At 32.4% G+C, this 16,400-nt stretch overlaps 1 protein-coding gene across 6 annotated transcripts in view; it reads right to left on the reverse strand.

Moving 5' to 3' along the window:
- Window positions 1–2,808: 2,808 nt before the first annotated feature.
- LOC132734792 (arginine-glutamic acid dipeptide repeats protein-like) overlaps window positions 2,809–16,400 on the reverse strand; it is a 158,638-nt gene continuing 145,046 nt past the window's right edge. For 4 of the 6 annotated variants that reach the window (XM_060721645.1, XM_060721642.1, XM_060721647.1 and 1 more), the window contains 8 exons: window positions 13,433–13,589; window positions 12,515–12,707; window positions 11,256–11,349; window positions 8,770–8,897; window positions 8,311–8,496; window positions 6,949–7,314; window positions 4,936–5,105; window positions 2,809–3,560 (listed from right to left, as the gene is read on the reverse strand). In XM_060721645.1, the coding sequence (XP_060577628.1) occupies window positions 3,480–3,560; window positions 4,936–5,105; window positions 6,949–7,314; window positions 8,311–8,496; window positions 8,770–8,897; window positions 11,256–11,349; window positions 12,515–12,707; window positions 13,433–13,589 (1,375 nt within the window). In that variant the 3' untranslated portion in view covers window positions 2,809–3,479. Of the gene's footprint in view, window positions 3,561–4,935; window positions 5,106–6,644; window positions 6,879–6,948; window positions 7,315–8,310; window positions 8,497–8,769; window positions 8,898–11,255; window positions 11,350–12,514; window positions 12,708–13,432; window positions 13,590–16,400 lie in introns of all 6 variants that reach the window. The other 2 variants (XM_060721643.1, XM_060721644.1) reach the window with 2 other exon arrangements.

Here is a 16,400-nt window from a genome sequence, read left to right on the forward strand (position 1 = left end):
TGCGCAGTCTGATCAGGATCCATGCTGTTCGCTTACCAACTCTATTACAAGTAGAGAAACTGATAGCGAACAGCATGGATCCTGATCAGACTGCGCCAATCGCAAAACTCATAATGTTGGTTTTGTTGTGACGTGGCTCAAATAGTTGAAAATGTCTATTTTGGTTATATCAAGTCTGTTCATGGAAGATAATGTATAGTGGAATATTTTTCAGATGCTCAATTGGTTCTCAAAGCTCAAAGCAAAGAAAGTAATGGTTATCATTTATCCTAAAGGACCTAAAATATGACAACAATGAAATGACATATGGGGCAACCATTTTTAGAATTAACTCCCATTGAAATTTAAAGTGTTTATATCTATTTGTAACCTCTACTTTACTTCAGATTAATTTCATTGCATTAAAATCAGTGGAAAATAAGTGACTACAAATTTTATTAATCAAAGCTCATAAATAAAAGGGAAATAAATTCTATTTATCAAATTTCATCACATAAACAAATTTCATCGCATAAATAATTGAACTCAATCACATTGATTTTATCATAAAATAGATGGGTAGAGAACATACATGTAGAATGAAAAATTATACTTTATAATCTTTCAAACTGTTTCAAATTATACTAAAATGTTGAAACTGATTAATATCTAAAGCAAAGCATCAGAACAAAATTTACTTATGTTGTCAGTTCTAATATTCAGAATTCAGGAAACCTATCTTATCTGCTTACACTCATTTTTATTTATTTGTCTGAAAATTGTCATAAACTGCCTCAAAGAAATAAAATAATGCCAAAGGAAAATAAATAAAATAAAAGATTGTCACAAACTGCCCTAAAGAGCATGAAATAAACTTGCCTTACAGAACAAGAAATAAATCCAAAGGGGAACAAATTAATCTTAAACTGCCCTAAAGAGCACGAAATAAAGTCAAAGGAGATTAAATAAACTGACTGCAAATTTGACACCTGAAGCTTTTTTTGAAAATTATACATCTTTTTTCTCCTTTTTTGTGTGACAGATGCGACATCAATTTCTACCGCCAGACAATTTATGAAGTATTAAACAAGTAGTTGTCTTATAACACAGGCAAACTTAGCATATATGACCATCTCTGAACAAAATCTCGTATCAGAAAGTCATACTTTTTCAATAGATGTAAAAAATTATAGTTTTGCATGTGAGTAAAACATATAATTACTCAGATTAACCAAGTTTATCTATAATAAAATTGTGAATATATTATTAACTGAATTGAAAATGAAATTACTGATGACAGATCTGTCACATGTAAAAAATAATGAAATTTTTGTTGAAAAGTGTTATATGGCCACAAAAAGGTGAGGAGTGGTGAGTGATCTTAACCAGTCAACCCGCGAGTGTTTAATGCAACAAATTCAAACCAGTCAACCATAACGACATAATATGAACACTCGTAGAGCTACAGTGATGTCAGACTGCCATGACAAACTTGTTTTTTATTATGTGATCATGAAAGTACTAGAAATATTCTGTACAAATTTTTATTATGCTCTTTCATTTCTGTATTAATGAAAAATGTCTTAAAAAATGCAACGGTCACTATAAAGCAAATACCTTACAAAATTCCAAAACTAATGACACAACATTATGATGCATTATGGTCTTGAATCACAAAACTGCATATATATTTATCTATACAGAAAAATGACTAAAATTTAGCACTTTATATACCAGTAGACACACAAAACTTGCAACACATACAACAATAATGAGCTGCGTCATGACAAAACCAACATAATGGATTTGTGACCAGCATGGATCCAGACCAGCCTGCGCATCCATGCAGTCTGATCAGGATCCATGCTGTTCGCTATCAGTTTCTCTACTTGTTATAGATTTTGTAAGCGAACAGCATGGATCCTGATCAGACTGCGCGGATGCGCAGGCTGGTCTGGATCCATGCCGGTCGCAAACCCATTATGTTGGTTTTGTTATGGCGTGGCTCAATTTAACATTACATCATATCCTTGTATAAAATAAATTAAGCACATCTATATTGTACAACTGATGTTCCATCATTCATTATTAACAATAGTTAATCTGTCAAAACAAATTTTATATAGTCAATTCATGCAATTTTTCTCCCTTTTTTTTAATCTGAATTTCAGAAAATTTACCTGAAATTGTCAAAAGATTAAATCATGTTTGAAGTTTTTCAAATTAAACTTTCAAGCATGACACTCATATCAGTGTTCACAATATAATAATATTAATAAAACTCACAAAAAAAAAAATGTTTGAAAAATGTAATATTTTTTTCAATATAAGAAAAAAATTTTGTCCTAAATTTTGAATCTGTATTTTATACTTTTTAGTAAACCTTTAATTAGCAGCTTTATATTATTAGATTTGATGTTTAACATCCGCAACAAAATCTTCGATATTCAATTAACCAATTTGTTAACATTTTCACTGTTGAATTACATCTTTTACATAAACAAACCTTGTCTTTAACCTTATCTTTTCTATAAAATAATTAAATAAACTGGTCTGCCAACATTTACCTTTAAAATTGCAACTTTTACATCATATAAACCCATTATATTAACAGATAGCTTTCATATAACATATTTAAACCATTCTGTGAATTATTTTACATTTTTTCAAATGTATCAACAAATCTGTGGACATATAACTTTCTTATTACATCTTTTACAAAAAAAACCCAAAAAACCCCCCAACTTTTAGCTATATTTATCCGATACATTCAGTAACCATCCCTCACATTCTGTAACAAAGTTGTTCCATTTTTCACTTGTTTATATATCTACCTCCTGGGTTTGTTTGTTTTGTTCTAATAATCTAGCACATAATCTAAGAATAATGTTAAGAGCTGCCTTTCAAATAGTTTGCTGACATTCCGAACACATCAGTCTTTTTGTTCACACCCTTTACACCAAATGACAGTATGTGTTCAAAAATTACGACCTTCACTTTTACATATTACTACAAACGACACAAATCTTGCATTTTAGTTCTAATACATCACTTTGTAGAACAAATACTTTGCATTTTCCCCCCTGCACAGCAGTTCCAGAAACAAACCTATCCATGAACACTCGAACATCAACCTGGTGTTCATATATTTTGAACACCAGTCTTTTTAATATTCCTTGGATACCAGTTCGGTATTTTCGTATTTCAAACACCTGTTCAGTGTTTTAATATTTAGAACACATGCCCAGTTTTTACATTTTCTGAACACCACTGTTAAATTTCTTGTTCCGAACACCAATCTTGGTTGTTTATGTTTTTATTTGAACACCTGTCTTGGTTTAACACATCAGGAACCAGTCTGGGATTTAGTTTGTTTTTGTGGACCCCAGTCTGTATTTCCAGTACGTAAAAAAAACAACAATTGTGTAAATTTGTCACATATTGCACCAAAAAGATTTTGTATATAAATACAGTGTTAGCACACACCCAGGTTATCGCCCTCAGTGCGGTGGAGGAAGGCCAGATCCGAATCTCTCCCTGTCCATTGCCATGCGTTGGAGGGCCTCATGATGGGCTTGTAACTGGAAATATAAACAACAAAACTAGTCAGCTATTATTTCATTCATAAACATTTTAGATTGCTACAAAAACTAAGCATTATTTAAACAGTATTTTAGACACACAGGTTCAGATTCTTTTGTCAGATTGCAATTGTTAACTAAAAAGGTACAGTGGCTGAAGTGGTTATAGTCGCATCTGTTTAACTGTGAAAACTTTGGTTTCAAGCCCTATACGTGTCATCAGGTGCCCTTCCACACATTATTTCAGGCATGAACGGGCACTTTAATAGAACCACCGATGTTCTGTAAGCTAGCTGGATAGCTTCCTCACATGAAAGAATCCTAGTCCCTGTTTGGATTCAAACCCACATTGGTTAAGGGCAAGTGGTTTGAAGTCAACAAACTTAACCACTCGTCCATGGATGCCCCCATTTACACAGGTAAATTTGCATAAAACATCATTAATTTAGAAAGAACAGCTTTGCAATACATTGTACATTGTGTATATATTTTTACAATAGAGAAACTTCAATAATTTTTTTTTTTTTTCGTTTATCAGGGACTGCTTCAAATTCTCTAGGAACCTCTAAATTCTCTTGCCACATTATTTTCTATGTACCTGTCTTGATATATGCAAACACATCTCAATTACAGAAAAGCAATTTCTTTGATGAATACTTTGACAAATCTTCCATGGTAACAATTCATGGAATCTCGAAATAACTCGGATTTATATAAATTCTTTCTCTTTATGTTTCATACTTGTAAAGAAATTCCTATTAACAGTAATGATGATAATGGGGGAAAAATCCAGGATGCCTGAACATTTGAATAATTATGATATACAGTTCTGAATAGGTTTGATTAATAATATTACGTTAATTTTGTATGTTTACCTATCTAAATATCTCTGTCGTCCCAGTACAAGACTGTTTACACCTGGGTCTTTATTAACATGTCATTTACAATTATATTGCACCAAATGCAATAATTAGCTTATGATATACCAGCATATGTGTATTGTACCTTTTTACTATACGTAAAAAGATCTCTATTGAAAAAGTGTATGAAAAAAATATCATATGTACATGCCTTTAATACCATTTCATTGACTGAACTTCTTTTTCTATCCAATTTTGTATAGTTGCCTTACTTTGCTATCATTACCAAAACTGTCTATATCAAATTCAAGTCATTTACATGGTAAAAATACAAAACCTAGGCCGTTATTACTTGTCTGGTAATAATTGTCTGGGCCGCTGATGACACACAATGCATTGTTATAGGGACAGTCACATGCGTCTAATTCTATTTATAGAATTTGATATTCCTGGTAAAAAGTGACTATTTCAATCAGTGTTTATTGAGGTGTCACTATACACAGGTTTTACGTTACCTGTTGAGCGAGTGCTGGGTCCGAGTAAGCCCGTCTGTACAGATCACTCTGTAACAACTCCTGCTCCCTGCCGGCAGCCAGTAAATGGGGTGGTACACCTACAGGAAGTGATGCAAGTGAGCCTGGCGGCGTCTGGTTGCTACCATTAACACCAGACATTGGATCAGCACCTGTCATGTAAATTAAAAATATTTCTTAAAAATACAGAAAACTTTCTTTTAACATTATTATTTAACTTCTAAACAATCTTTTACAACCAAACAGTTATATCTCACACTCACAAAACTTCTTTTCTTTAAACAAACATACACTTTATCATATCAGAATTTAAAACTACTTTCTTTTTTCAAGCAAACAGTTTAATATTTCAGCATTCAAACATTCTTTTACAAATAAACAGTTTCATATTTCCCAATTAAAACTTTCTTTTACAACCAAACAGTCTTATATCTCAGACTTTAAACATTCTCACAAACCAACACTTTTATATCTCAGTATTAAAATGTTCTTTTACAAACATTTCCATAACTCAGATTTAAAATTTTCATTCACAAATTATAACACTTTCATCTAATTATTAAAACTTTTTTCTTTCATTTCTCAGAATTAAAAACTTCGTACAAAGTTTTAGTTTCATATCTCAGTATTACACAGTATTTGAGCCACGTCACGACAAAACCAACATAGTGCGTTTGCGACCAGCATGGATCCAGACCAGCCTGCCATCCGCGCAGTCTGATCAGGATCCATGCTATTTGCTATCAGTTTCTTTACTTAAAATAGAGTTGGTAAGCGAACAGCATGGATCCTGATCAGACTGCGTGGATGCGCAGGCTGGTCTGGATCCTGCTGGTCGCAAACGCACTATGTTGGTTTTGTCATGACGCGGCTCATCTAAACTTGCTTTTACAATTTAACACTTTCATATATCAGAATTAAAAATTTCTTTGTCAACTAAACAGCTTCATATGTCAAAATTGAAACCTTTCTTTATAAACATATGTTATTTATAGCATTATTTCTTCAACTATAGATTAAATAGAATGGCCTCACATTTATAACAGTCAATTATCAATCATGTAAATATGACATACTTTTTTCATTTTTTTTTTAAGTTCCAACATTTATCCATGTATTCCTAACATGTGCATGTGTTTGGGGGTTGGGGTGGGAGGTGGTGGTGGGGTAAAGATGCTTAATAGACAAATTTCTTCAATATGCCAGAAACTGAGTGTGATTTTAAGTGAAAATGTTTTTAAACCTAAATAGTTCTGTCTCAACATAAAACAAGAAGTAAACAATTACAACATACAGATCATGAAGTTGATGTAATTTTCCTTCAATTATTTAACAGGGGCGAGTAATTTGTTTTAATTTAAAACTAATTTGGCACATTATCATTCCACATTGGAATACTTAAAATATTTACAAGCTTGGAGAAGGTACACGACAGAATATCTATTTCCTTGTTGTTTAGTGCTAACTTGCATTTCATTACCACAACTATGTCTACCATTTGCAATAAGACACCAAATATAGGCTTTAACTTGTTCCAATTCAATTTAAAAGCAATTCATAATAATAAACAAAAGTGTACTGTTGTATGTACAAAGACATCTCTACCAAAAAACAGATTAGGTGCAAAGTTATGTTGTAAGCCAAAGGTGCATGGAATCACACTAACACAGTGCATCAAACCGCACACTTACGAGAAAACTGGTAAACTAAATGCGACGGTGAGGATTCAACACCACCGGGCCGTTCATGTTTGTTACAAAACGGACTGGCAGCGCTGGGGGGTCCGCTACCGCCTGCCATTGATCCGGCCCGCATTATCAACTCGTTCGAGACCCGCTGCATGTAGACATGTTGTTCATGAGTTAGTCTCTGAGTATAGATTTGGTAAATCATTCTACTCGTCATTTGTTCCGATTGAAGCATATCTGCAATTATAATTTTACAAAGTGCACTTGTTGTGAATTTAAATTTCTAATAAATTTTTAAAGTTCTTACCTGGTCCGAGCGGATGTAAAAGATGGGGCTGAAGCAGTGGATGGTGTAAAGGTGACGAAGGTGGAAGTCCCGGCTGTCCTCCATGTGGTCCTGGTAGTCCGTCAGGTTGGTGTAAATGTAGATGGGTATGGGAATGTGCGTGTGTGTGGGTATGAGCGTGAGCTGCTGCCGCCGCAGCTGCAGCAGCCGCCGCCGATGCATTACCGGACATTTGAAGCCTTATCATAGGATCGTGCATGGCCAGACGCTCGGCTTGTAACCTCTCTGCAGACAACCGTTCTGCCGACATCCTCTCCGCGGCCAGTCTTTCCAACATGGCTGCCGTATATGAAGATTCTCCGAGCATTGGGTGACCAGGTGGTATTCCTGAGAAAATACCATGAAAATAAAATCTCTCCTCTCCCAATATTAATCATACCTTCCATTCTAAGGCATAAAGCTATAGTCATTCAAGGTCATGCACTCTGTTTTTTTATTCAAGGTTATACATATCTTGTCTAGACAATTTTCCAGTCCCCTATGATCAAATTCATGAAAATGCCAATCAAAACATCTTTCTTTTGCGAAAATTACTTCTGCTTCATAAGAATCACTCTGATAAACTCATAAATAAGGCCGATTTTATAACCAGTATGTGCATGTCCTTCTAAAATGGAGAACTAAAGCCTTTTCACAGTCGGTGAAATAAAACCCAAAGAATTACTAATTAACCCAACTTTATGAACAAAGAAACCCAAATTTATTTAAATGTCACAAGTTAGCAAAATAAACCTAAAGAAAACAATATTACAGTTACTCAATTTTCAAAAAAAAAGTTTTCATGGTATTTCCTCTGGAACACAAGTTACTTTTACAACATAAAAAAAACACTGTGAAAAGACTTTTGTTCAAACAATTTCCATAGAAACTAAATTCAAAAAGAAGAATTTTCAAACAGAAAAAGGAGAGAAAAACTGAAATCAAAAATTGCGTCTATTCTACATAGGTAAATCAAAGAAACAGAAAATTTGGTATAAAAATAAAGAATGTCAACCTTGGTAAAACCTACCTTATTTCACATGTATTTCTTCTTTGCTGTTTATTTTTTGAACTGACATTTTTATTATCTTTGCTACTTTAAAAATTATTTTCAGCATGCTTAATAAAGTAATTATGGTAGGAGTTATACAAAGACTAATTTCCATAAATTTATTTATTAAATCAAACAAATCATTAATTTTACAAAAGCATATCTATTTTTTTCATTATATTTATATGGTTCTCAGTATTTCTAAACATCATTTGTATAGTAATAATCTTGCTTTTTTATATCACATTTTAAACCAGATATTAAAATTATCATTAAATAAAAGCCGTTCTTACCAAGCCTCTCTAGACGCTCCCTCTCTCTGGCCATGAGATCTGAGGCAATACTGGTGGGCGGGTAGATGCCTGGAAGATGGGAGGAGCCTGATCCGCCTGAAAACATGTGTGGGCCGTACCTACGCTGTATCTCTAACCAATGAGGATCTAGAGGGTTGGCCCCAGGAGGAAGTAATCTTTCTAAACCTATAAAACATCAATTATTATGTGATTAGTTTTAATACAAAAGGATTTATACATATGCAATACTTTGATGTCAATTTTATATATCTATTTTTTCACATCATTAAAAAATGGATTTCATTAAATTTTGACTTTCTAAAAACTAGGTTCAACCTTGAATATAATAGGCAAAAATTGAATTATTTAGGTCAACATAGAACAGACTAGGTCAACATTGAATTAACTAGGTAAACATTGAATTAACTAGGTCAACACTGAATAAACTAGGTCAAGTACCTGGAGGCTTCATTTCCATCTCTGCCTTTAATTTCTCCCTCATTTCCAAGGACCGTAACTCATGCTCTCGTAATTCCCGTTCACGAGCGTCTCTTTCTCGTTTGTCTCTTTCCAGTTCCAATTCCAATCTATAAATAGAATTACCACAATTTCTTACCATATACATATAAATGTTTCTGTAATCAAATTCCAAGATCACGCAAGGTTCAAATAAATCGTATGAGACAGTTTTCATTTTCTCTACAATATAAGAAAACTAAAGGAAACATCCTTAAAACAGTGTTGCTTTAAGTAAATATATACGTGTACCATCACATGTATATACATGTATGTACTGTTGATGAATGCCCCAATTACATATCCAACTATCATAAATTCCTACCAAAGAGTACAGGAGGTACCAAAACAAAAAATACCACAGAAATCAGTCAATAAATAAAGGTGGTTTTGAGGTAAGGTAAGTGTGATGGAAGTAAAGACAGAAGAACAAATAGGTTCGGGGTCCGTACTCTCAGTGCCTGCAAGAGCAGATTGACCCTCATTTAACTTTAGAACAAAGAACAAACAGATATAGATATGATCCACAGAATAAAAATCGGGGAATACGATTTTTTTGTTTTTTTTTTGTTTGTTTAATTTTTATGCTATTTTTCCAACATTATTAACATTTACAAACAAATGACACACACCTGTGGGCGACATCAATTATATCTCACAGTTCATAGCAAGAATTTAATTGATAAACATAAAGTAAATGGGAATAACTTTCCTACTTGCATATCATCAAGTTTTAATTGGTATATACATAATATCAATCAATCATTTTAAGTGATGCAATAAATTTAAAATTTGGAAAGAAAATGAATCCAATTCTGATTTCATGCCTACTTTGAATCAAAATCCTTTTATATCATATTAATGACGTACAATTAAAACAATCATTATTCTCAAAGAAAACTAATCGAAGTATAAATCTTATAGCTTTAAAAGATATTACAAATTAATTTTGAATTTTAAAGAGTTAAGTTTAATAGCTCCTAATTTTGAAACATTAAAATTTCTTATCATTACCCATGTTCAATACCGTAAAATTGTCACATTTTGAGATTAAATTTGTTTTTTTCATTCCTTTTCTTTTTGATATGATCTTTAAAGTGTATAAAGCTACATATATACATGTATATCTGATAAAATATTTTATGAATATTTCAATACTGTAAAAATTATTATTATTTTATTTGAAAAATTTGAACATAGAATGTTTACAAGTATGTAATTAAATATACATGAATATTGTATGTAAATAGAATAAAATGTTCTGAAACAAATTATGCCTCTGCTAGTTATAATATAATCGGTTCGGAGATGATTTAATACATGGCTTTTAAACAAAATATACTGACAAATTTCTTTCATTCTATAAAATTAATTCTAATACCATTTTATATCACAAGATAACCAATACCTTTACAATCAACAGACAGCAAATTCATGTATATAGCTTTATACACTTTATACATAAAGACCAGTCAAAATTATACTGTAATGGTGAACAAAAACCTTAAATGCATTTCCAAGCATTAGGAATCTGTATATTACTACCATAAAATATACAAAAATCATATGCCAATACAAATATTTGTGATTTTACAGTAACTTCATAAAAAATCATATGCCAATACAAATATTTGTGATTTTACAGTAACTTCATAAAAAATCATATGCCAATACGAATAATTGTGATTTTACAGTAACTTCATAAAACTGATCATGTGAACTATTGACTAATTTTTTCTTCTTTTTGGCAACCTTATCAATTCGGCATTTATCATCCATTTTTTTCCAAGCAAAATGTGAAATAAATTCCCTAAAAGACCTTTAATCAAGGCCATAAATTTTATCTTAAAGAGATTCATACAAAGTCCTGAGGGCTTTTAATTAAATTCTCTGATTTAAAACAGAATTTCTGATTTAACACGAGGCTTCATTTTATTTCAAGCATTAATCTGTAATGACTTTGATGTAGTGACTAACGGTGTATATTTATATTTGCATTTCATTTACTGGCTTGCTTTTGTATGGCATTAATACTTGTATCGCAAGATTACACATATGCCAGGAATACACATATTACATAAATAAAACAGTTACACAAATGCCATGAATACACATATGTATGACTAAATGTATAATATCAATAAACACATTTGCTATGAAAACACATATAACATCAATAAACAGTTACACAAATGCAATGAATACATATATGTATGAATAAATGTGTAACATCAATAAACAATTTATATGCCATGAATACACATATAACATCAATAAACAGTTACACATATGCCATGAATTGACCCATAACTTGAAACAAATATTTCATCACTACACACTTGTCGCATCAATAAATTTGTTCTTATAAAAATCAAACCAGCAACATAATATAAACACACAGAAAGAATATATTATGATAAAGAACATACCTTTCTCTAGAGTTTGGTGGATACATCGCTGCCATACGTATAGGGTCCATGAACGGGTAACCTAGGTAACCTGGCATAGATCTAGGATCTTGACCTTCAAAAACAACATTATATGTTGATGATTGAGCCGATATAATATTTTAGACCTAAGTAACATACATATGCAATGAAAAATTTTAAATTCATCAATTTCGACAAATTTTTGTCACTCCTTATACCAGAATGATGTTTTCTTTTTTTTGCCAAGCATTCAATGACATGATTATTATTGTCAATGGACACACTGAAAATTATTCACACTCATGAAATATTTTTAAGAGTTTTTAGAGGAATATAATTCTTAACAATTTCTTTCTAATTAAACTAAAATGATCAGAAAATAACATTTTCAAGAACATATTAACATCTACAAATGTGACGGACAGTGTGACTGCATGCCATAACAGCTGGACAAAGGCAAATCTGTATGTAACCCTAAGTTTTGGCATGCAAAAACTGAACAAGCAGCTTATGTCCATGATAAATTTTTTGAATCATGTATTATATGTGCATAAACACTACTTTTTTTTTCTCAATCTAATAACACTATTAAATAACATGTTAAGAGTTGAATATGCTTTACAATAACGAATTGAATCTTGAAGTATACTATTGTGATAATGTGTTTCTGGAACATAATATAACAAGAAAAGCAACTAGAGATCAGCTCCGCATTATGTCCCTGTATAGATGGTCTCACGCGTCAACCATTTTGTCTTAGCCATCATTGTTAAACAATATCTTTTTGTCCTTTCAACAGTGTGCATGACAAAATATAAGCAAACTGGCAAACGATTGCAAATTTATTTGTATTAAAATCGCCTTAAATTGATTTTATGAAAATTAACCTATGTAGTTTTTCATAATAACTGCATTTAAACACTTTAATTCTTCAGCGGACCATTGGAGGGCAAAATTAGACCACTTGTTTATTTGGTAGCTGATGATCCTGTTATATTATGTCCCAGGTATAAGACACTGATACTTTAGGTACTTCAATGAACAAACAACATGTAAATGATCTCAAAGACATTTAATGACAACAAAAGGATCTAACTACCACAAACACATCTAACTAGCACAAAGACATACAACTACAGGCAATCTACATTGATTTTTACCCCTGCTCATAAACCATTGTATGTCCATACGAAATTCATATGTGTTTACAATAGTTTGAGTCCTATAAGCAAAGGAATGGTATATAAATGTTCACTTACGACACTGAGCGAATGTATCTTGGTACATACCCAACGTATGCGGTTTAGCATATTCTGACAATTGACGCAGCGCTGGCGTGTCAGGATATGACCGCGGTGTGACTCGGTCGGCATGGATGTGGTGTGGCGTTGGAACATTGCTGATAACCTGGGCGTCCGACGTAGAACTGGGTCGTGGCGACTCTGTTTTTCTCTAAGAAAATAAGAAACATTGATTTTATTGATAACTATAAATATATATAAGAGACCTATTATTCAACATGAGGCAATATTAGAGACTGTTCTTCACTGAAAGGTCAGACAAATGTTAAGATCATGCCTGAAAAAGTTCAAAGGAGGTTAGATAAAATTGACATTTCCATGATATATATATTGTCAGAGAGAGAGAGGTTTTTCTTTACTTGGTACATTGAACATTTGACTATAAATGTAAATGCAAGTCTTTTCTTATTTACACATTTTACTGTACCCTTTATAAATCGCATTAAGGAAGCCTTATCAAATTAATGGGCATGCCATGACATTCCAAGTCAAAGAGACACGAAGTGGAAGAAAATGACAGATAAGAATTTTCATTTCTGAAACATGTACCAGTACATAGAAGCATTTAAAAGGTAGCTCTTTATCAAATTAATACTGTCAAGGAAACAATATAATTCCTTATAGAATGTAGTCAACTATTAAAATTTTTGGCAAAACTTGACGAAACATTGTTTTATAGACTGGATTGTTCAGAAAATACGTCAGTCTATTTTACTTCAATCTGAACTTTATAATTGAAAAAACAATAGTTCAGTCTCATTTCTATTTATAGATTGTGGTATTGCAAGCTTCTCATTGGTCTATTTCTGTCAGATGCTAGGAGGTTTGACTGGTTCTCAGAAAGTATAAATATTAAGCCAAAGGACCTCTAATTACCTTAACTTCCTCCTTTGCTGGAGTTGACACTGCAGACAAAGGTTTCTTTTCCCGCTCTTCCCTTTTCTTTGCCAGTTTGGAGTCGGGAAATGGTTTAAACATGAGATCACATCTTGAACATGAATTATGTTCACCACGATTCAATAACTTTATAAATCTGTAACAAAAATAGAGAATAATTATAAATTTGTTCAAGTATTTGTTCAAGTATATTCTTTTGGAATTTTTCTAGTTTCTCTTTTCAAAATTTTTCCATGTTTTGGATTCCACAATGTGCACTGCCACTCTTAAGATCATATGGTTTCTCACCATCTATACTTTACCTTATGTACTTAATGTAAAAATACTAAAATAATAACAAAATGTCAAACAAATTTGACTTCAAATAATTTCTAACATATCAAATAATAAAATCTGATGTATGACTGCTTTTTTCCTTCTTACAATTATTGAATAAAGGTATATTTATAAGTTAAACCTGCCAGAAATTATTAGCTTTTGCCTCAACTGTAGAACTGGACCAGTGTGCAGTCGAAACATTCTGTCAAGTATCAGTAGTTCAATTTTTGTACTTTGATATTGCAAACCCTTTATACTTTAAAATTCAGATCTGGGTAAAACAATTACTCAAATTCAGCAGGTTAAAGAATCAAGTTTAAACTTTGTATTAATCTGTCTCATAAGCAGAGAATTGTTTTTAAAGTATTGAGAAAATTACCATGGTAACCTGTGGCTTGAAAAGACACATATCTGTATCATATCATTCTAAACATGATAATCTTGACAAATTCACTTGTATTTAAACCTTTTTGCAAGACATTTTAAGGCATATTTATGTAAATTAAACACGATGGCAAACTAGAAAAAAATATCCAAAATATCATACATAAAGAATGAGAGAATGTGAAGCAATCTGTGTAACAATAACAAGCTGCACAAAATTTGGTATCCATAAAAAGCATCTGTGCTTTTCTGAATATATTTCATGTGTGAAAATATAGGAAGCATTAATTTGTAACTGTTAAATTATTCTGAGCAATAGGTTATGGTGTTTACCTCTTAGATGAGGAACTGTGGGTTTGAGACCCATGTTTAAATAATCAACACCAGTACTGGTTAGTTCAAGGGAGATAACTCAAAAAAGTCAATTTGTATCAACTTTAAGAACTTGTTTATATAAGTAGGTTAAAAGCAGCATGACCTCAGACTTGTGTTTATTTTTAAGAAAAACCTTATTTTAAAATGTTGTGAAGTGTACAAAGTAAGTGATTTAACCAAGCCAAAGGCACTCACTGTCCACAGTTATTACCCATAACTCATCAAAATATAAAATAGTTTTTCCATTACTAATGAGGTAAAATTTCACTGATAAAAATTGTATAACTCTATAATATATTTGCATTTAAATATGAAAATTTTACAAATATATTTATAATATATGATGACATAAATTTTCTAGCAGAACTATCAAATCGTTTACAGTTTTTGTATTGTTTTTGGATTTAAATATGAAAATTTTAAATCTTTTTAATCTCAGTCCGGATCAGACAGGAAAACAAAACTCGACGGTTACATAAAAATTTTATGGTTTGGGTTTTTTAGGTGTAATTTCACCTTTTCCTTCATTTTATGTTTTCAGTCAACACGAGATAACATCATTACGAGTGTCGTCTGCTGCAAATTTCCCCCCTTAAACTAGCATAAAACTACAGCTGTTAATATAGTGTCATTTGTGACACGTAATCAAGCACAAGTCGTTTATGGCGGAAAAAAACGCCTTTTCATTTCTATCGGCATCATTACATTATAACAGATCTGTTGCAGATATGTAGATAAATTGAAAAGGAAACATTGACTTTTAGAATAAAACTGGCATAAAAACCAATACTGGTTACAAAAAAACCTAACTAGAGGATGCTTTTGTAAAAAAGCGCATGTCTCCCCCACTGCTGAGAATAACTGTGAATGGAAACAGGAATGGAAATGGAGATAAAAGAACAGAGTATATAAAACCAGACAACTGATATATCACTGATATATCAATAATAGTTAAATGTCCTCACTGATAAGAACTCTAGTTATCATCCGGAAATGAGAAAATGACCAATGGTCACTGTGACCTTAACCTTTGACCTACTGACCCCATAAACAAGAGGGATCATCTGCTCAATAAGACCAATCATCCTATGAAGTTTGAGGGTTGTAGGTCTAAAGGAACTCTAGTTATCATCCGGAAAGGAGAAATTAACCAACGGTCGCTGTGACCTTGACCTTTGACCTACTGACCATTTAAAACAATAGGGATCATTTGATTAATAAGACCAAATCATCCTATGAAGTTTGAGGGTTGTAGGTCAAAAGGAACTCTAGTTATCATCCGGAAATGAAAGAAATTGACCAACGGTCACTGTGACCTTGACCTTTGACCTACTGACCCCAAAAACAATAGGGATCATCTGCTCTAATAAGACCAATCATCCTATGAAGTTTGAGGGCTGTAGGTCAAAAGGAACTCTAGTTATCATCCGGAAACGAGAAATTGACCAACGGTCACTGTGACCTTGACCTTTGAACTACTGACCCCAAAAACAATAGGGATCATCTGCTCAATAAGACCAATCATCCTATGAAGTTTGAGGTCTGTAGGTCTAAAGGAACTCTAGTTATCATCCGGAAACGAGAAATTGACCAACGGTCAGTGTGACCTTGACCTTTGACCTACTGACCCCAAAAACAATAGGGATCATCAGCTCTATAAGACCAATCATCCTATGAAGTTTGAGGGCTGTAGGTCAAAAGGAACTCTAGTTATCATCCGGAAACGAGAAATTGACCAACGGTCACTGTGACCTTGACCTTTGAACTACTGACCCCAAAAACAATAGGGATCATCTGCTCAATAAGACCATTCATCCTATGAAGTTTGAGGGCTGTAGGTCAAAAGGAACTTTAGTTATCATCCGGAAAC

Source organism: Ruditapes philippinarum, unplaced genomic scaffold, assembly GCF_026571515.1.
Source record: "Ruditapes philippinarum isolate M1 unplaced genomic scaffold, ASM2657151v2 ctg1067_1_1_1_1, whole genome shotgun sequence".
Taxonomy (NCBI): Eukaryota; Metazoa; Mollusca; class Bivalvia; order Venerida; family Veneridae; genus Ruditapes; species Ruditapes philippinarum.